Genomic DNA, 22,297 nt, shown 5'->3' with positions numbered 1-22,297 from the left:
AGTTTAATGACACAAAAAATATTTTTACCAAATTCTGCTGTTAGGGAAATCTCTCTTAGATAAAGTAAGCTTGCACTGAAAATGTTAAACATTATCCCTGGTTGCCATGGCTTAGCTGGTTGGCGCGTCATCCCATACACTGAAAGGTCACAGGTTTGATCCCTGGTGAGGGCACATACCTAGGTTTTAAGTTCAGTCCCCGGTTGGGGCACATGATGTTTCTCTCTCTCTTTCTCTCTCCCTTTCTTCCCCTCCCTAAACATGTCTTCGGGTGAGGAATAAACAAGAAAAAACTTAAACATTAAATTGGGTTTTTAAGATGAGAGTTGTGATTTAAAAGTCTTCCTTCCGGTGCTGTATGGACTGTATTTCTATGAGTACAAACCTTATATTGATGTATTGGTAAGCACACCTAGGGTTGGTTTATGTATAGCCAGGGTTCTCCAAGCAACACATAAATTATGCAATAAACTTAGTTGGTATAAAGTGACATGGGGGAAAATAGTTTCAGAAAACTCTATAATTGCTCCTTTGGCTGACAAAGAATTTTTAAAAAAATGGTTAGTGGAGATTTACAACCGGAGGCAAGCTTAGCAGATGTGTGAACTGTAATTCCACGGGGCTTGACCACACCGGCCCCGAACCCCGCCCAGCCTGTGGCCCTTTGCCACGTGGAGCTTCCGTGTTAACTCCTCCCAGGACCACTCACCTTGTGGGCTCCGCTTGTGGTGACCCATTCTCTTTGGTCTTTGACAGCAGCAAGTTTTTGAAAAATATCTAGAAAGGAAGGAAGGAAGTCAAAGAATGACTCAGAGCTTAAAGAGGGCAGTGCTCCTAGAACCTCAGGTCTGAAGTGTTGATGGGCGAGTGGAGGAAGGGCAAATGGGAAAAGGGATCACCCAGAAGGAACCATGGGGCGAGGAGGAACAGGGTGATTTGTGTTTGAATTAAGAATTACCTCTCAAGCTCAGCTAGTATTTATTGTATAATACTATTATAATAATGGAATAAGGGAGGTAGCAAAAAAGCAAATCTTTCCTTCCATGTAAAGTTAAATGAGTTTCTTAATATCATTACAAGTTCAAAGTGAAAGCTGTTTTTCAAAGACCATTCCTACAGAGATTTTAGCTCTACAAAGAGGAGAGGGAAAGCCAGCGAATGGGATGGACCTAGCAAGGTTCCTCAGCTGAGGGAAACAGTTGTTCCCAAAGGACCTTCCTGGTGCCTAGCGCTCGCCACCTGCCCTTCTCTCCCTGTAACTGAGACTCAGCGTACTGTCCTATAAATGCATGGGGAACAGGCCTGTTCGCTAAGAAAGGGGGCCAGGGGCCCCCACAGCTGCACACCTCTGGCTCCTTAAACCTAGGAGGATGGGAGGTGGGGCTGAGAAGAGACCCCAAAGAGAGAAGATTGAGTGACCAGAGAATAGGTCACCCACACAGACTGATATTTTCACATTATAGTCATCATATTAGTGCTTTGTGTCATCATATTAATGTTTTATTTTGTTTTCTTTTAATGTTCTGGGCGTTCCAAATTATGTGAGTTAGTTATCACCATTAACTCAACTTTACAGATGAAAACTGAATAGCTTCTGACATTTTAATAGGTATTAAAGGAGCCAAAAAATATGTTTACCAAAATCTGCTGTTATGGAAGTCTCTCCTGAATTAAATAAAGAAACCCTGTGCTCAATGAACATCTTCCTGAACTTGATATTGGGCTTTTCAAGGTAATAGCTGTGACCTAAGTCTTCCTTCCAGGTATGTTTTGGCACTGATTATAACAATTGGAATAGAGTATCAACACAGAACTGGACATGGATACACTCATAAATATTCAAAGTATCCCTTTTCCTGCTGCAAACACCATACTGCTTTTCTTGCAAGTCCAGAGAGTTGGCAATGTCCCCCCAAAAAATGCTTACATGTCATGTTGACCAGCTTGTCCACACTGTGCTGCTCTTCGCCATAGCCGAGGTACTCATTGGCCACAATCTCCATGTACTGCAGGAGGGACCAAACCAATAAGCAAGTCAAGGACAAGACACGGAAAAGCACACAAGTAGGTGACAAGATTGGGCACTTCTAAAAATGACCCCTAGGTGGCGCAATAGATTCGCCAAATAATTGTGCTCTGGACCCATTTCACTCAAGTGAGAAAAGGCGGTTGAGTTCCTGATTCTTTGCCTTCTCTTGCATGCCCTGAAGTTGAGGGAGGGAGCATGTAAAAACTGTATAAACTCTTAAAAGCCCTCAAATAGTTTGTAAGTAAATAAGTTTGTAGTGTAACTTAGTCTGCATGTATAAGAAACAAATAAGATGCATTATATATAGTACATAGAATTTTATTTATTCATTGTAACTTTTTAGTAAAATTTTTATAACAGATACATGCCATTGAGCTTAAATTTTATAATATCCTAAGGTATAGCTAGCCAGCATACAACAGACAGTACAAGTGAAAATAAGATGGGCATAGGGTAGTCTAACAATTCCTAACTATGGATAAAATGATAAGAAATAGGTTCAGAAAAACACATTAATTTCTGATATTATAATGGAAGTTAAAGTGAATAAGAGTATCATTCGCAATATAGTTTTATGAAAGACTATTTCATTAAGTGAGGAAAATCTCCAGCCAATGTTTTAAAATCTTAAAAACAAAAGCTAGATGCATTGTATCAATTTCCCAAGAATGAAAATACAATAAAATAAAATGGACTTAACATTCAGTTGCCATTAGCCTCCATCTTCCTTTAATGATTCGGAATGAGTTTGCAGGGCCACAGGCTTCTTAGGAAAGCCGTGTTTCTGCGCGTGCCATGGGCTTGAGGAGAACGGGCTGCCACCACTCAAAGCCATGGCATGCTCTATCAAATTAATGAGCCCAGACATTTTATTAGCTCAGCATCTGTGTTCTCCTGCTTGCTTTCCCTCAGTGGTTACCAAAGCAGAACAATAAATGAAGTTATAAGCATTCCTCACATTGTCATGTACTTGTTAAAATCTTGGTGAGCACAGTGATTCTTTCTGTGTGTGAGAAACTGTGAACAGCTTCAAAACCAACGTTTTCCCCCATCACTTGTAAGTGCAAGGCTGAGGACTCAGGCCACCAGCCAGCCAAGGCCTCTTTCTTTTCACTACTAACTCAACACTTGTGACCTTTTACAGCACCTTGTCCTTTCAACTGGCTGGGTCAAGTGAGCCCAATTAGCCAAATAAAATGTCATGGGTCCTGCTCTGCTCTCTGAGTATCTTGCTGCACAGGCACACCTCACACCCTGCTCCTCCCCTTGGTAAGCAGCCTAAGGTTAAAAAAAAAAAAAAGGCAGCCACCTTCTGTCACATGCCTCCGTCATCCTTGCCCAGAGCCACAGCACAAAATGGAAAGGCAGGACCATCAACCACAAAAGGAATCTTACCTGAGCTAGGTTTTCAATCCCACCCAAGGTATGGAGTATTTCCTAATAAATAAAAACAATAGGACATGCATTAAAAAATGAGGGTGGAGGGAAAAGTTACATGCACTTTTATTAAATCATGAGATTTAGATTATTTTAAGAAGATCCACATTCTAACATAAACATGGAAAACTTCAGTGCTTGCCATTTGCACTCCATGTAAGATCAACTGTTAATTAAAATGAAAGGTGGGTTGAGATTTAGAAACTGTAATTATGTGCAGAGCTTCAGCCAAACTCCACGTCTTTCCACTTCCTCCCATGTCATCAAAAAATGTTAGAACTGGAGACTGTTAGATACCATTCCCTTCAACCCCTTCATGTTGCAGGTTAGGAAAAAAACAAGACCCAGAAAGGTAAACCATGTTGCCTAAGTGACAAGTCGAGAGGAGAATTCAGAGTCACCAAACCCCCGGGACCTTCCCCTAGGCCTCTGCCTGGTGTGGTCCACGGACCAGCAGCATCGGTCTCACCCGGGAGCTGACCAGAAATGAGAAATGTCCGACTCACCCCAGACCTGCTGGATCATACTCGGAAACTCAACAAGATCCCTGGGAAATTCACACGCTCCGTAAGGACTGAGATGCAATGCTGTAATAGACTAGAGTGCAGGGTTTCCCTTTAAACTGACTGGGCTAATGGTCTTCTTAAACCTGTGCCCTTCTAAACCAATGTCAGGATAATCTCTGCAAAATGTCTCCTGATACAGGTCTTTAAGTCCAATTCCCAATAAGAAGGCATGTTATTACACTTCTGAAGCTGCTCTAAAAGTGTTAATTGGGAAAGAGGAGGAATGGGAGGCTGGAGTCATGGAAAGGACTTGCTCGAAACTCTATGAATAGTAAATGCTCTCAGGTTATTCACACTGACATTTATTTTCAGGCCAACATATTTCTGGTGGCCCTAACCTGTTTAATTAAAGCTGTATTGACATCTCTCTTCTCACCTGACCTGCTCACAAGGAAGTTATTTGAAATACAAACGTCAGCCACCAGGGCAGTTCTGGGAAATGCCGAGGGATGAGTGCGTGAGTGCGTGCGTGCGTGCATGCGAGAGAGAAGAGCACAGTCCCACCAGGAGGCTGGCCGAGCGAGCGAGCAGGCTGGGGGAAGTGCTCCGGGCCTCCCGGGTCAAGGCTTCCTTATTCTGCATGAAGTGAATTTGGAAATGCTAAACATACCCAGGTTTAAATTAAGAATGAAGGGCCATTTATAACTCGATTAAAAATAGTTCTGTGACTAGCTACTAACTTGAATTCTCACCCTGGCTACTCAATCTAGAAAAGCTATAATTAAAGAATATGAGTATTGTATACATTATTCCTACTTATGGCAGGGTATTTTGTACATCTAAAAATAACATTCTAAAACTATTAATATTTATTCTACAAATATTTTTTTCATTCCTATTATGTAAAACTCTTGTGTTAGGCTCTTAAGAGGACACAGATATGCAGATGACCGAGGTGTATTAGGAAGCATAAGGTATTGATAGATCTACAAATAATGGGAATTTAAGACAGAATGTGGTCAGTGTTCAAAGAAAGTTGTACACAAAGTGCTATGATACCCCAGGGAAGGGACACATCACACCCTGTTGAAAGGACCGAGGGAAACATCATAAGGTGATGGTCTCAGGCGGGCTGAGAACGATGGGTAGACTTGCTGAGAAAAAGGGGGGTGGGGAGAGACGGGAAGATAAAGGAGGTCCCAAGCAAAGAGAACAGTAAGCTCAGAGGTGCAGAGGTTGTGCAGAAAGAACCTCAAGCTGTTCTCCAACTCCGCAGAGCACTTCCATAACCCCATGGAGGGCGTCACTGGGAACAGTGTCAGAGAAGCAGGATGGAATTCCACTGTGGCAGGGCTTGGACGTGCGCCTGCATTTGGACTTTGCCATGCACACCATGAAACCCAGTGAAAATGTGTGAATGAGAGACTGGCTGGAGTCAGCTGTAAAGACTTCCCTCTAGTCTGGGTCTAAACGGGGATGCAGAGTGTCACCTGGAAGCCCACTTGGTTGGCAGCGGCCGTGGGAAGGCTGATGGAGACGTGGGGACAGGCTTTCAAGTGGTAGGATCAACTGAACAGGAAGACACGTTGGAAGACAGGGAGTAAAGTGGAAGACATCACCATAATTTGAGCCTGGGTGACTGGGGACAGGGACATGATTAGCAAACACAGGAAGGAGGGAGGAATAGACTAGGTCACAGGAGAAGGCTCGAGTGGACATGCAGAGTTCCTGATGGCATACGCAGGCGGAAAATAAAAGTACAGCTGCCCTTGAAAACTGAGATGAGGGCAGAAGATTGAAATCTGACGTAAAGGAGATTTAAATTTAAAGCTTGGATGAGAAGACTCGGAGGGAAAGGATAATGTTTAAATGATTGGTCACGGTCATGGTCGTTTCTAAATGTTTACCTTGACAAGAATTGCATCTATCCAATCACGTTAACAATACAGGACTAAGTCTGTGTTTCCCCCACTATGTTGTGGGAATGATCATTCTATTCTGCACAGTGGGTGGGAGTAGAAATTCTACAAAAAAAAAAAAAAGAAGAAGAAGAAGAAAAAGTTTCATGATCAAATTCAGAGTGCTTGGGAAATGCTAGGGGCTAAGTTAAACAGAGTTTAACAAGCTCCTCTACCATAGAACTCCTCGGAGCTTCTCATTCTGCCACGCACGCTCAGTCTCCGAGGGGGGAACTGGAGAGCAGCTTTTCCTCAACATCATTCATCGAAGCACAGTTCTTCCCACAGAACACTTTTTAACTACCGTGAAGCACAGCTTGAGAAGTGCTGTCATGAAATATAAGAAGGGCCAAGAGGCTCTGTCCCTCTCAGAGAATTTTGTTGCTATGTACTCAAGAATTTACCCTGCGTTTATGAAATAAACACTCTGCCACCTCTCCTGCTCCTATGGAGACTAGAGTCGGGCCAGGAAATTGCTCAGAGACCTATGGTCTTCCTTGTATTTCCTTTGGCCACACCAACGGGACTGCTTTAACCTGGGAGCATTGACTGGAGAAAAGCAAGACCACGAGGTAGGCACATACCCAGGCTTGGCAGGCTGGTGACTGATCTGAAAAGCAAATATGCTGCATGCTTAGATTGCAGCAATGGCTCCCACGTGCCCTTTCGGGCCTCAGCATTCTCTCCCTGGTCACAGGCCGAGAGGCCACAGGCTGGGTTCTGCACTTCTGAGCCTGATGACCTGGAGAGAGCCCTGTAGTCAATCAGTCCATCAGCTCAGTGTGCACCATGTGAACAAGTGTCCTTGTTCTGCCTATTCCCTGAGCTTTTCCTTTTTAAAAAAATGATACAGTAATATAACACAGATAAAACGTGTGTCTAAAAAAATAGAGCACACTGCATGCCAGCATGGGTATTGTTAGAACAATGCACCACTCTTTTCACCACAGCTGAAAACGTCATTGCCTTCGGACGTGCTCGCCCTACACCTCCCCGGCAGCTAAATCAGTGTGTAACACACTGCAGTGAGCCCCTGATACTGAACCGTTAACGTGATCATTCTCTGTGCAACACTTATCAGTGCTTCCACGCTGTTACTCCTCCAAGACGATGTTACGGCCCCTCTACGCACTGCCCTTTGTGTATCTTCCCAGGAGCAATGGCAACCACCCCACCGGAGGGCCTGTGGAAGAACCACAGAGGTCCACGCGAAAGTTACTGAGTATAGTGTGCTGCGGCGGTGCTTCTCACGCTCGCTGGTCTTTGTGCCCCTTTGCACTCTTAAACATTATTCAGAACCCCAAAGAGCTTTTGTTTATGTGGGCCCTATCTATTTCTAGTTCCCATATTGGCAACTGCAAGTGAGAAGTTTCTAACACACACGAGTTCGCAGCACACGCTCCATCCGGCATCAGAGCCCCGACGGATCACGCCCCCTGCCGGCTCTGGACCACTCCACGGCGCACTGGTTAGACTGTGCGAGCACCAGGGCAAACACCACGCAAGCACTGTTCGGAAGGAAGTTCTGATCCTGTGGCCCCCCTGAGGGGGATTCGGAGACCTGTAAGCAGTTCTTACACTCGGAGGACCATTTTGCTACTGTGTCATCGAGGTGGCTGCCCAAACAGCCCTGGAAACTTGGGGCGGATAGGTGCTTGTGAGCGAAGAACAGCAACAGCAACAAATGATAGTTGAATCCCAGAGCCAGGGAGATGGGGAAGATGAGGATAAAGAAAACGACTTTGAAAAAGTTAACATTTAGAAAAGCGGGATTTTAAAAAGGAGCGAGTAAATACTACAGGAAAAAAAAATGCTGAGGAAGAGCTAGAGGGCCTCGAGGTTGCTGCAGGCCGGCAGAAAACGTGGTGAGAGGCGTGTGCCGCCGCAGAGGCCGAGAGATGCAGGCGCCGAGAGAAGGCCGGTCAGGCAGACTGTCTTCTTATTGGTGTCTAACGTAACTGCAGTCAGGAGCTTTTAAGATATTCTCTTTATCCTTGATAAATAACATGCTATGGGTTCGCTGTGAGTCCAGCTGGGCATTTATCTTCATGCTACTTGGGATTCCTACACTTGAAATCTCAGAATATATGTCTTCCTCTAATCATGGAAAACTCGCAGCAATTACGGCTTCTCTTTCATCCAGGGTTTTCTTGCTGGAGTCTCTGCAAAGCATACTCGGAAGCCTCTGCACACTGACAGGCAAGAGCCACCAGTCTGCAGCCTCTGGGTGGAGGACCGGTGACTGAGGCATTGCACACCAGGGTCTGTTTAAACGCCTTCCAGAGAGGACCCTGGACACAGAATTCAACATGCAAGTTACATGATACATCAGTCTAGATAGAAAGGAAGTGGGTTCAGGAGACATCTCCTGACCTTTCAAAAATGTAGCTGTGAAGGTAAGATAGAAGATGTGAAAGGATATCTGGGTCAAGGAACGGGTACTTTTATGATAAAGGAGAACGAGGAGGGAGCCACTGGCAACATAACAAAGAGAAGAGAAGAAAGGGTAAGCCTTGGCAAAAACCAGGGGATAGTGCTTTCAAAACAAGAAGAGAAGTGAAGTTGCAGGATAACCCAAATATTTGAAGCAACTAAGGGGAGGAAATAAGAGCACCCCCCCGGGATGTCTTCTGAGTTCCCTGTGAAACAGACGACGGACTTCGATGAGGACGACAGGTGCGGGAGGCGGGCTGGGTGTGAGAAGTGGAGAGGGCTTGGAAGGGCCACTGCGGCCCTGCGACGCTGATTCCACAAGCGAGGAAAAGAATGCTAAGCTGCAGCGAAGGCTTGCGGAGATTCTCTGGCACAAACTGTCGTAAACCCCAGCCTAGCCTGGTGACTTTGGCCAAGAATTCTTGGCAATTTAAGATCTTAAATAGCTGCCTGAGCACACGCTCCTCTTTGTGAAAAGAGTGGCAGCGGGAGCGACTCAGAGAGCATCCCCTTCTATGGAAAGGCTGGAAATCAGCCACAGATACGGTTTAATGTGTGTTTTGGTCACGTACTCCCATAAACAAAGAGCCGACTGAATTCTTTCCTTTGGAGAGCACTGCAATCAACCCTGTTTCAATCCATCAAGAGCTAGATTAAGAAAGGAGATTAGCAGAACATGACACAACTGTCATCGGTCTTCTGAACAAACAGAACATCGCTAAGGCAAATATTTTGCTAATTTCTGTAAGTGAAATGAACTAGCTCTCTGCCCTCCTCCGTGAATACATATACAATGTTCTCATCCAAACAGAGACATGCTGGAGAATAAAAGAAGGTGCTATTAATAATTAAGTGGGAACAATGAGCACAACTGGAACCAACCCAGGCAAAGTGGAACATATGGTTCAGCCTTATTACATATGGCCCACACAAAATTGCTTATGGCAGCTCGGAAATGCACAGAACACACAGTTCTGTATGTTTGGTCACTTGAGAAATGGACAACTCCCAGCAAACTCTGAGCAACCAGGACATAAAGCCATCAGAGTGTGCCCTGAGTCCCATATTCAAATGGTCGAGGTTAGCTAACCCACAATAGCACAAAGCCAGCCTAGAACACAGAGGGAAGAAGCAGATGATTCTTCTACAGGACAAATGTGGAGCCACCACGACTCTGAGAAGAATCAAGTCGGAGCAGGCTCTGTGGCTGGCTAATGCCAAAACACTTTTTTGGTTTTCAAACCAAGTTTGGAACAGATGAACAGAAGTATATTCAACTCAAATGATAATCCATCAATAGAATCAAATCCAAAATACATGATCTTCAGAGTGGCCTGAGCTTCCCGGTAATTTATCAGGACAGAGCATAAAAGGAGACACTTCTTAGGGGAAAAAAATAATCTGTGAAGATTACCAAAGCATGTACGAGTAATTAGAATGCTCTTTAGATATTCAAAAACAGCAAGCAGAAACTACAGGGATTAATGAGCAATTTTGCGGCCCTGGGGAAGTAGTTCTCAAACTCTGGTGGTTGCCTGACTGGCAGTGGCAGAATCACCAGGAACTGGCTAGCAGTGCAGATTATCAGGCCCTCCCCAAACCTGCTGAATCAGAAACTGCCATCTTTGCGTCCCACGTGTGCTTCTGATGCACAGAGTTGAAGGACTGCCCTTGATGGAAGCAGCTATCCAGCAGCTGGGATTAGAGGAGTAACTTCAGAAGTCCAGGTGAAGGGTTAAGTCAGCTTTTCTTCAGGGCCTTACTGCTAAAGCACTAAATTCTTGCTACTTACTTGTGGGCCATGGACCAGTGGTATCGACATCCCCTGGAAGCTTGTTAGACATGCAGAATCTCAGGCTCCCATGTACACTGACTGAAGCAGAACCAGCATTTCCAAGGTCCCCAGGTGATTCCTCTACACAGTCGAGTTTGGGAGACACTGAACATTCTACTAACTAGTGAGACCAGTGGGAGGCCCCTTGCTCGCCTCCCACTCAGGGGCTTGGGTTAGATTTGGGGAAGCACATGGACTCTGGATCAGCTACTAAAGCTGCAGGTCCTGCCTTTCCTACGGGCCACCTCCGTAGCTTCGTAAGAAGCCCCCACTTGTCACTGCTGACTTTGACCTAGTGAACTGCTTAGCCTCAAACATGGCTGAAGGTGTGGTTAGGCACACACCTCTCTGAACTGCCTGTGGTTTGAAATGCCAGGTAATAACGAAAACATAGGCCAGTGTGTAATCCACTTCAATCTCATAGGTAATATAGTAGAAATGTACAGATTTTTTTGCCCCAATAAATCACTTCTCTATCTTTTTAAATAGCAGATGAGATCCTTCCCAAATTTGGAAGCTACTGAGTTGTGCAAGAGAAAAAAAGTTAACACATTTGCTTCAAAGAAAAACCCACCAGTTTGTTTGGGGTTTTTTTTTTTTTCATCTTCATCACAAGTAGAAAATATCTGTATTTTTTTTTCAACCAACCTGGTAACATGGATCCCTCATTAGCAGTCTCAGACAGATTAACACTCTCAGGAAATGAATAGATGGGGCTCGGTTAACCCACTCTCTGAAAGAAGAAAACAGGAGAGAACATGTTTGTTTGTGTTTGAAGACCAACATGCCAATTCATGAACAACACAAGACCATGGAGGAGAATGAGCAACATACAAAGGAATAACATTAGTGTACTTAACATTTAATCTTCATGCCCTGGCTGGGGTGGCTCAGTGGATTGTTTTGGTTTGACTGCAAACCAAAGCGTCAGTGGTTCAATTCCTCATCAGGGCACATGCCTGGGTTGTGGGCCAGGTCCCCAGTAAAGGGCGAGAGAGAGGCAACCACACATTGATATTTCTCTCCCTCTCTTTCTCCCTCCCTTCTCCTTTCTCTAAAAATAAATAAATAAAATCATTTAAAAAATAAAACTTAATCTTTACTGGAAACTATTATATGGGACTTAAGCACTTGACCCATTTTAATGCAAAACACTTAAAAACCATTATCACTCTGAAGCAGAGGCCCATAATATTACATGGTTTACAATGCCGTTACTGACTCCAGGCAGCCCCTGACCAAAAGAAATAGCTAGAAGGTCCTGTAATTAGGTTCAACTTAATAAAAATAGGTGCCCTAATAACTTAGCATCCATTTGAAAAATAACACACATACACTAAAAGAAAGATGTTTGTATTTTATTCTCAAATAACCACATTAACTTATCAATGCGGTGTGTGCACACAGACACTAAGCAACCTCTCGAGCCTGGGAATCAGATTGGACAGCAGCATCTCTGTGTCTGCTTCCACCTGCTTTGCACCACAGCAACCGTGGAAACCCCAGCGTCAGTAAGACACGCCATCCAGGCGTCCAGGAAGTAGCACAAGCTTAGTGTGGAAGTCGTAAACTCCCCCGAGTAGTTTGCACTGTGGCTGACGGATGCCATGTATCACTGCTGTCCTTGAACATTTAAAATATCCCCTGACCCCCCAGGGTGTTCCCTGAAGCCCCAGGGCACTTCAGTGGGCAGTTTGGGTGACTGAGCCTTTGGTGCTTCCCGTGGCAGCCCTCTGCTGGAGCCTCCCAGAGAACTGGAAAGATGCTCCCTGAGGTGACATGAGACCAGCCTCAAGCAGCTGTTCTAACCCAAGTATATGTCGTGGTGCAGACGCCACCAACGTGGCACAGGCTGCATCCGAAGGTGAGAAGCTAGGAGGCTGAGCACCAGCGGGGACTGCAGCTTGCCGCCGGGCGCACCGCCTGAGTCACCCCTGCAAGGTGGTCCCTGCCGGGTGACCCTTGCCTCACAATGCTCTCCAAGCTGGTCCAACCGTGGTACTTGGTACAAATGTTAACAGAATCCTAAAATAAAAAGTATCTGCTACTCCATACCTAGCCAAGAAAAACTAAGGAAGATCAAGAACACTGTTCCAAATTAGAATCCACAGAATTTCTCCCTCCCTCTCTCGCACCTCCACAGCTGGGCTGGTTGTGCATCCAACAAGGTTACTTTAAACACCTGCCCCTCTGTCAATTGTAGCATTGACTAGAGCTGGATCTCAAGCCAACTCTCGCCTGGCTTGTCCCACCTTAATCCTTAATGGTAGAATTCACCTTCGTCTTCTCTGCAGTCCTGAGAAACTCAGCTCTGCCCACAAACCTGCACATCCCAAACCTGAGTGCAGAAGTCCCACCCTTGTCAAAGGCAGGATGGACATCTGTGGTTACTGTCACTAAAGGAAGGTGTCCTCCCCCACCCTGTCTCACTGACACTCCTCCCCAAGCCACTCGCCATTCCTGCCATCTAGTAAGACTTAGCTCATGGGAAGGAGGTGGGCAAACATGCCTTTCCCACAGCCTTATATCGCCAAGGATGCATGACTGTTCCTTATAGATCGGAGCCCCACACAGAGGCCTGGCCCGGTGGGGAGAGGGTGGGCAAGCTATCCCAAGAGCATTGCTGGCTGAGAATTATTCTTCCTGCCATCACCAAGGGTCCCGGCTGGAGCTGCCCACCCCAGCTGCGGTCAACACTACAACCCTTCTCCAACTCAGGCAGGTGACGGTGACACCTTTCCTATGAAGGCAAACTCCAGTTTCTTCTAAAAATAAGGGCAGGATTCAACCTATCCCGGAGCTATTAGCCAAGCAGAACTAACTATCCAAGCTCGCTCTGGGAAGCTGCCCTACAGTTTATCCTGACTCCCCCATGTTGGGAAAAATAATGCAGATCTGAAATCTTTGAATCTAAAACTGTCACCTATGGGAACACTTGTAAGGATGTGGTTATTCTGAGGTTCCTATTGCAGAGAGCATAGCTTTAGTCTCTAACAATAGGGAAACAGCATGTGACTGCTTTCCCTTGCAGTGCTTGGGTGAGCTAAAGTTTGCATGCAGCCTGGGCTGCCCTGCAGAGATACATCCCACAGACCCACCAGAAACAATGGCTAAGGTACAACAGCTGCTGGCCACCCGATGAGGAGCAATGCTGATTGCCTTCCATTACTTGAGGCACAGGTGGCGAACACAAGGCCCGCGGGCCGCATCCAGCCCCCCACCTTGTGTCACCCAGCCCAGCACCTTGTTTGTACCCGGTGGCAGCACCAAACTCTCACTTGACTATCAAGGAGTAATTACATTTATGCAGTCCTAAAATTACATTGGGCCCTTTGAAGGTAACCTCGAGGCTGACGTGGCCCCTGGTGGAAATGAGTCTGACACCCCTGACTTAAGGGAAAAGCCAGGGGACGTCCTGAGAGATGATTCATGCTACAAATATTTGTCCGCTTGGTGTTATTCCTAACTGTATGTGATCTTTATGAGAAAAGTTCATGGCCTCGCCAATATTTTTTCATATTGGAATAAACATGAAATGTTTTTTGTTTCCTGACCCCTCTAAAAAAAAAAAGAAAGAAAATTATTTCACAATGGGCTTTATTTCTCTTTAACTATTAAAGGAGCGTAAATAAATGAAAAGTTCCAGAAAAGTCACAGAGTTGAAAGTTCTATTCCAAGCAAATGGCATTTTTTTTTTTGCTTTGCAGTTTTGGGACCAAAGCCCAAGCTATTAATATTTCTACATGATTCTGGGCTCTGCTGCTGTAAATGTAAATAGAATTCCTGGTGTCTGAGTCCTCTGGCTTCTCCTCTGCGAGCACTGACCTCCGAGGGAGCAGTTGTCCCTTCCTTGGCTCCCAGCCCTCGGCTCCCCACGAGAACGTGGCACCTCGCATGCGGCTCTGGTGTTCAAGGGGAATGGCGTGTTCTGTAAGACGATATGGGTCTCTGTTTGCCAAAACTTGGGGGACTAGGAAACACACAACGCAGTGCCACCCGAGAGCTGCGGAGAATGGTAGTGACGGGCTGCGGTGTCAGCCTCCGTTTCACTACGGCAGCAACTGTGGCCTCGAGGCGCCGAGTGACCGGCCCAAGTCTGCGTGGAGGTGCAAGCCGGTGCCTGGCTCCCAGGCCAGGGCTCCTGCCATCCTCCCCCGACCTGGTCCGATGCGAGGGGACAACTGAAAAGAAAGCGACTCTTGGTATGGGAGCGGGAGGGCTCAGCCCAGGGGCCGGAGGGTCCTTTGAGGCAGCCCTGAAAAACCTGTCTGTCTGCAAAGATAGTGTTTCCCGGGAGGCTTGTGTCCCAATATAGCACCCACGCAGCCACGGATTCAGAGCAGGCAAATGTTTATCCCCTCTTGTGACTGAACTTCTGCCACGGCTTTCACACGACTATTAATACATGGCAGCGTGATCGGCTCCCATGGCCTTTGTCTACGCCCAGCTGCCATGTCACTTGCAGCATCAGATGCCACCTTCTGCTGTCGATGTAAAGAGAAGGAAGCTGGGATCAAGCTGAAAAGAGAAAGGGTAGTTGAGGGGTTTGCCTTCTCATATGGTGGAAGAAACCCATATGGGGTGTGAGCGTTCCATGGAAACATGAGTCACAAAGCCGTGATGTTAAATATTGAATACAGCTGCAAGTACCGAGATAAAGGAGAGCATCAGGTGGTCTGGGGTTAAGTGACTCTGGGGGCTGAAGCAAACACCAGAGGTTTCAATCTAGACTGCCCCATTTACAATGTGCTTCCCTCTGTCCTTCTCTCAGAATGAGCAGCAACTTCATGGCAGGGTGTTCCTTAGATTTCCCATTTCATGTTGTTGCACTATGTGCTTTAACACAAACAACAACAAAACTGCCCATTTTGACTCCAAATGTTAATGTGGAAGAACTCAAGCCCATTTCAAAATAAATATTACCTCAAATTCATATGACAGAGCCCTATTCTTTGGATAGTTGATAAAGTAAAATAACAGCAAAATAGAAATTAACTATAAATGAATATTCAAGGAATCTACTCATTTGTTCTACTATTCTTAATGGATCTTTGTTCTTCCTCTGTCTACCACTAAATCTCACGCAGAGCAGGCACCCTATCAGAAGTCCATCCAATGAATTATGCTGGTCCCTAAACTCAGAGAGATATTGAGCAGAAAGGACTGTCTTCTGGGCGTTTCTTCTAAATAGTTAATGAAGGTTTCAGAGGTACAATGGTTTCAAACATTTATTCATCACTGACTAGGAGCCAGGCATGGTTACACACCCAGGGATGAAAGCATGCACTTGTGTTCATGGTGCTTCTTCTAAAGGGAGAAGACCACTGATATACACACACAGATAAAAATGGGTGGTGACCGGTGAAGAACAGCTAAGGTTAAGGGCATAGGGACACCAGGGATGCTATTTTAGGACAGTCAGAGAAGGATTCTCTGATCGGATTAGCATCTGAGTGAACTGAGGAGACGGTCTAGGCCTGAACAGCCGAAGAGTTAAGTATATAGTCCCTGAGCAGGAGGGCAGTGGTTTGTGCCAAGAATGGCAAGGAAGTCCGCAGGACTGGAGCAGAGGAGCAAAGACAGAGTGCGAGGAGGTGAAGTCAGAGAGAGGGCAGGAGCCCAATCCACGGGGCTTTGCAGAAACCAAATAGGGACTTTGGACTTTGTATTCTGGGAAGTCACTGAAGGCCTTACACGGAGGACTGCCATGATCTGGCAAAGAGTTTGAAAAATCCTCCTGGATATGGTATTGAGACCAACATAGGGAGCTAAGGATCAAAGCAGGGAGCCCAGTCAGCCCACTGCACTGGGCCAAGCCAGAGAGGTCAGCAGCTGGGACTCAGTTCACAGGTGGGGGCAGGGGGTAGTAAAGCTGTAGGAAGGGCAATGGGGAAGAAAAATCCAAAGTCCTGCCAGGCATGTTACCTTTGAGATGCCCAAAGGAGAAGGCCACCAATCACTATGAGAAACTAAAGATGAACTGTCAGTGAGAGAGATATACTTCTACGACACAGCCTCTCAGAGCAAAGCTGATAGAGTCATCCAAAGATGGGCGAACTTCCATTAGTGGGACCACTTGGAGCCGTGGGAATGTAGTTTCCAAATGTGTTCATCACTTATTGCCTGGCTCTCAGAAGCTCCTGTACTGATGGGAAACTGTCACCTATTGATTTGGCCAGGTTAAAACTGGTTACCTGTGGCCCAAGAACAAGCAGTCCTTTCCTGAGAAGGTGGGAACATTTTAATTTCAGGACTGTTACACATCTGAGTAAATGAGTTTTATAAGAAATAATAGTAACTAGTGAAAAAGAAAGAACATGGTTGTGGAAGTAATAATTTTTCTGTGGTGCAAGACTGAAAACAAATTTTAATAAAATTTTAATAAAATTTGTTTTCAGTCTTGATTAATAAAAGAACCAGGTAATCAGCGAGGCAAAGGAGAAAAGAATGCCATTCAAGCTTTGTGTCAGCGGGGATATTTTGCCCAGCTGGACACCACTGGGGGCAGCTGCTTTGCTCGGTTGATGGTGTTGGAATTATGGAACAACACAATTCATCCAGTCAAGGTGGACATGTAGGTAAACACACTTTGCCTTCTCACACAACTACAGAAAAAATTACAACTACACCACACAACAAGTATTACCCAGAACCATCAGAAAATTGAGCTGTATGGGGGTCTGACAACCAAGGATTTACAGAAGCCACATTCATCCAGATGGGTAAAGGGGGAGGAGACATGGAGGTGAACCAAGAGACATGGAGATGCAATGTGGCACAGAGAGGCGGCAGAATGGGTGGTCCCACATTCATGTGTGGTGGATAAAAACTGGGAAGGATACCTCAGGAGCAAGGGATCCCAGCCCCAGCCCAGACCACACAGCCCAAATTTCCAGCACCGGGAAGATAAGTCTGCACAACTCCTGACTTTAAAAACAGGAGGCAGAAGAAACTGCCAGCTTTTCAGAAGATTCCTTATAAAGGGCCCACAAGAACTTAGGACTTACACAGATCTACCCCCTCTGGGGTTCAGCCCCAGGGTTAACAGCTGGAAGGGAACCAATCACATACAGGGAGAAACTGAAGTGATTGGAAACAGGGCAAGTGCCAAGAGACAGCTTCTTCCCTGGCCAACCTCCAGAAGCCAAGTAGCAGCACTGTCCCCTTTCTGACCCTCCTCCCACACAGAGTTGCAAATCTGGGAAGCAGGTTGCCCCCACCCTGGTAATCACCTAAGGCTCTGCCCCATACAATTTACAGGTGCCTTTTCTACAAAGGATACCCTACTAAGACAAGGAGTCAAAGCAGCTCTACCTAATACACAGAAATGAACACAGGAAGGCTGCTAAATTGAGGCAATGAAACATGGACCAAATGAAAGAACAGAACAGAACTCTAGAAAAAGAACCAAACAAAATAGATAACCAACCTATCAGATGCAGAATTCAAAACACTGGTTATCAGGATGCTCCAAGAACTCATTGAGTATAGCAATAACATAAAAAAAGACCCAGACAGGAATGAAGATTACATTAAATAAAATAAAGAACCATCTATAGGAAACTAACAGTGAAGAGGATGAAGCTGAGAAGCAAATCAACAACTTGGAACATAAGGAAGGAAAAAGCATTCAATCAGAACAGCAAGAAGAAAAAAGAATTAAAAAAAATTGAGGATAGGGTAAAGAGCCTCTGAGACATCTCCAAATGTACCAACATCCAAGTCATAGGGGTGCTGGAAGGAGAACAGGATGAGCAAGAAATTGAAAACTTACTTGAAAAAATAAGGAGAGAAAAGTTCCCTAGTTTAGTGAGGGAAATAGACATACAACTCTAGGAAGTACGAAGAGTCCCAAACAAGTTGGACACAGAGAGGCCCACACCAAGACACATCATAATTAAAATGCTAAAAGTTAAAGACAGAATCTTAAAAGCAATAAGAGAAAAGCAGATAGTTACCTACAAAGGAGTTCCCATAAGACTGTAAGCTGATTTCTCAAAAGAAACTTTTCAGGCTAGAAGGGACTGGCCTGCAAGAAGAAGTATTCAAAGTGATGAAAAGCAAGGACATACAACCTAGATTGCACTGTCCAGCAAAGCTATCATTTAGAATGGAAGGGCAGATAAAGTGCTTCCCAGACAAGGTAAAGCTAAAGGAGTTCATCATCACCGAGCCATTATCACATGAAATGTTGAAGGGACTTATTTATGAAAAAGAAGAAGATCAAAATTATGAATGTTAAAATGGCAGCAAATTCACAACTATCAACAACTGAAGCTAAAAAATAAACAAAGCAAACAACCAGAACAGGAACAGAATTATAGGTATGGAGACCATTTGGAGGGTTATCAGCTGAGAAGGGGAAGGGGGAGAATGGTGTAAAAGTACCTTTATGCAGGGATTAAGAAGCATAAATAATAGGTATGAAATAGAAAGGGTGATATTAAGAATAGCATAGGAAATGGAAAAGCCAAAGAACACATATGCATGACCCATAGACAAGAACTAAAGTCGGTGGGGAGTGCTGGAGGGAATGGTGTTACCAGGCAAAGGGGGGCAAAGGGGAAAAATTTGGGACAACTGTAATAGCATAATCAATAAAATGTATTTTTTTAAAACAGATCTGCTTCAGGACCTTGGGCTTGTCCCTGACCTCTCACCTACCTAATCTATCAAAGGAGGCTCAACTGGATTTTTATTTCAGGATCCATTCTACCTACATCAGTGGATATCATTTTTTGTGTTATATACACACAGATGTGTGTGTGTATGTGTACATTTTAAGTTTGGGATAAACTCTAAATAATTTTTCAGGGGAAATAAAAATGTAAGAGCTAGACATCTGTTCCAATTAAGTGATGGGCAAAAGAGGAATCATTATTCTTGCTTGAGGATTCCATGAGATCCTAGGTTCTTAAAGTTTATTTTATTTCCTTCTACATCAAAAGGTTGTGAAACTTAGAGGGAAAAAAAGACACAAAAGGACATTATAAAGGATATTCAGTCAATGATTCAACTCTTTTAAAAATTCTAATCTGGATAAAAGCAGAATACAATTTTGTACATTTATAATAATCTCTCATATAAATGAAGAAGAAAAAGCATACAACTAAAAAGATTAGGAGGAAATATAGCAACAGTTAATATAGCTGTTTTTGAGTAATACAAAGGGTAACTTTTCATTTTTTATAATTTTCTGTATATTTCAATGTTTTTACATTGATCAAAACAATTGAATGCAGTGACATTCCACTTTATGAAGACGCTCAGGCCCCATGCTCTTCAATAAAACCATTGCCTATGGCTTGAGTTGGGGATGAAAGACCCAAGCTCCGGTCTTCAGACGCACAGTGTACAGTGGGAAGGATCACAGGCCCAGGGCCACAGGAGGGAGGGAAGGGGAAGGGCCAGTTGAGGGGCCAGAAAGTAAAAGATGTGGGGCCAGTACCCTTCAGGTGAGGATGAGCATGGGCCAAGGCTCAGAAGTGAGAGGGAATAACTTTCCAGAAACAATGAGTGGTTCATTTTGAACTTGGTGAGCCCAAAGGATGCAATGGGAAGGATGAAAATATAAGGCTAAGAAGGAACAAGATCTCAAGAACACCATCAACCAGCTAAGGAACTGGAGTTTTACCCTGGCCATTAGAAGGTTTTTAATTACCTAAAGACCCAGTCCTGAGATGTTTGAGGACCTTAATGAACCTTTGTCTCTATCCAATCAGTGGGGCTGGGTAGAGACCTCTCTGGGAGGTTTTCCCCATCCAACAGCCTTTACCAAGATGACCAGGCTTCTCTTTTCCTAGGCAGGGAGGATGAATGCAAAGGCCCCCACTGGCCTCTCTACCACCTGATGAGATAAAAATCACAGAAAAGAGCCTCTCTCCATCAATTCAGGCATTTTAAGACCTTAGTCGAGACATTGAAGACACTGCTGCTGCAGGCTAACTTCTAGTCCTCCCCTCTCACCTCCCTGACACAGGGTCTCAATAGCCCATGCTGAGGATCAGAAGTTCCAAAGGAGAGTCACTTGCAGCAGACATATGTCCTACAGTGGACAGGACAGCAAAGGTCTGAGTAGTAAACAACCAACTGCATAGGTGCTCTTGGTGAGAGGCACCTTCACAGTGCTCCTGTGAAGTTCCCAGGATACTTCTCATAGCATTTCTATCAAGAATGTGAGGTTTAGCCCTGGCTGTCACAGCTCAGTGGATTGAGCATGGGCTGCGAACCAAAGTGTCACAGGTTCGATTCCCACTCAGGGCACATGCCTGGGTTGCAGGCCACGGCCCCCAGCAACCACACATTGATGTTTCTCGCTCTCTCTCTTTCTCCCTCACTCCCCTCTCTAAAAATAAATAAATAAAATCTTAAAAAAAAAAAAAAGAATGTGAGGTTTGGGCCAGATAGTGTCCCCAAGTTCAAGCAGTTCTTGAGCTCTTGTATAGAGTATAATATAATCTTCCCAATCTACACTTTCTACCAATTCATTTTCAACATATTTTAAAATTGCAGCAGACATTTCAGAAAATGTGACATAAAATAATAAGGATACCAGCTTGTTTTTATCAAAACAAAAGTGACTGCATTTTTGGACAAAAAATAAATTTAAAAAGATCATGCTAAATGGATCAGTTGCTTCTCTTTTAACTGAAATTAGAGAACCTAGGACATCTTCACCTTTATAAAAGTTACAGGTAGGAGAAGAGGGGGTATTCTGGTAATTCTAGAATAAAAGTGTCAGGAAGAGGTCAGTTAAAAGAACTCATTTTAAAATAACACCAAATTTCAATAAGTATGTCCTCAGGTGAGGATTTTGAAAAATTAATGAATAAATCACACCATATTTCACATTAAATAAGGGTATGATTCTATTTAAACATTATCTTAAAAATAAATTATAAAACTAAGACATAGTTTATCCCACATTTAGCAAAATTTAAGTTGTAACTGTAACTGTAACAACCAGAAAGCAGCAGGAATAGATTGTGCTGACATCTCCCAGCACACTTGTTCTGGCAAAATCGTGTAACATGATCCAATCAATATCCTTGAATTCACTTTTGACTTTTGCAGCATGAAAAGGTTTATTTTTGCAAATATGTTAGAAAGAGTCGTCAATTTTTCCTAATAGCATCTCCTGACTTTTGTTATTTAAAATATGCTTTTTTGAAGTTCTAGCTTTTCATCTTCCTTCTTAATACCCTCTTCTTTTTCGATTCAAAGTTACTTTCAGTAACTCCACACAATTCTACATCTTTAGCCAGATTCACAATTTCACTTCACAAGTAGGTTATATTTTATTTGCACTGTATTATAGACTCTTCCTATTGTCTGGCACTCAGCAAGGAATAAACCAACAAGAGGGGGCTCAGAGGAATGGATGAACAGAAGAGATATTTGAGTAGAGCTCAATTTTATAAGTGGTCAGTTCACTGGGAAATATGTCAATTTTGTGACAACTTTTACTTCTCTGCAGAACCTCATGACAACCTCATCCTGGATACCAAGCACTCTTTGTACTTTCTTTGTAATGTCCTCCAGATAAGATAAAACAGCAGACTCTGGTATAGACAAATGATGTTCTGGCAGAAATAAAAGCTGGAAGATCACAGTTTGCTCCCGTGCTGTGCTACACATCAAGATTCAGCACCATGTGCAACCCGGAGTAAACTTAGATTCAGAGGCGATACTTCACTTGCCCTTTGAGATCTGCCATGAGGTGTTTACAGCGTTACCTTATCTGACTCTGGATTAACAAGTCCTGTTTCGTTTCAGAGGCTGCCTGACAACCTCGTTTCTGAGAACAAGGCAGTGTCACAGGTCAATCTTAGGAGAAGAACCCAGAAAAGAGGCATCTAGAACTGTGGGTTAGGGGAAGACTGCAGTTGGGGAGGGAGGAATAGGAGAGGAATGACAAGAGCAACATCAGCTGGGTACAAGTCAAGAGAGGAGTTGGAAGGGCTCACCCTCCTCTAAATTCCCAATCAGCCACACTTAGGGCAAAACGGAATGGCATTACATCCTGAAAATGCCGAGCTTGTCTACGGCCAGGAGTGGACCAAAGTCCACACCCTCGATCTCATCCAGCCTTTGGTGGTCT

General features: G+C 44.4%; 1 protein-coding gene across 2 annotated transcripts in view; it reads right to left on the bottom strand.

Moving 5' to 3' along the window:
• Nucleotides 1–22,297, bottom strand: part of NEK10 (NIMA related kinase 10) — a 177,003-nt gene that overhangs the window by 127,839 nt on the left and 26,867 nt on the right. Inside the window, exons 6-9 of one of the 2 annotated variants that reach the window (XM_045857452.1) lie at nucleotides 10,846–10,930; nucleotides 3,425–3,466; nucleotides 1,928–2,006; nucleotides 710–777 (exon numbers count right to left, since the gene is read on the bottom strand). In XM_045857452.1, coding sequence (XP_045713408.1) covers nucleotides 710–777; nucleotides 1,928–2,006; nucleotides 3,425–3,466; nucleotides 10,846–10,930 — 274 coding nt within the window. Of the gene's footprint in view, nucleotides 1–709; nucleotides 778–1,927; nucleotides 2,007–3,424; nucleotides 3,467–3,972; nucleotides 4,082–10,845; nucleotides 10,931–22,297 lie in introns of those variants that run through there. The other variant, XM_045857453.1, reaches the window with a different exon arrangement.

This window comes from Phyllostomus hastatus, unplaced genomic scaffold, assembly GCF_019186645.2.
Source record: "Phyllostomus hastatus isolate PE091 unplaced genomic scaffold, TTU_PhHast_1.1 phas_scaffold_129, whole genome shotgun sequence".
Taxonomy (NCBI): Eukaryota; Metazoa; Chordata; class Mammalia; order Chiroptera; family Phyllostomidae; genus Phyllostomus; species Phyllostomus hastatus.
The sequence above is the reverse complement of the archived record's forward strand: the minus strand, read 5'-3'. Positions and strand labels throughout refer to the sequence as shown.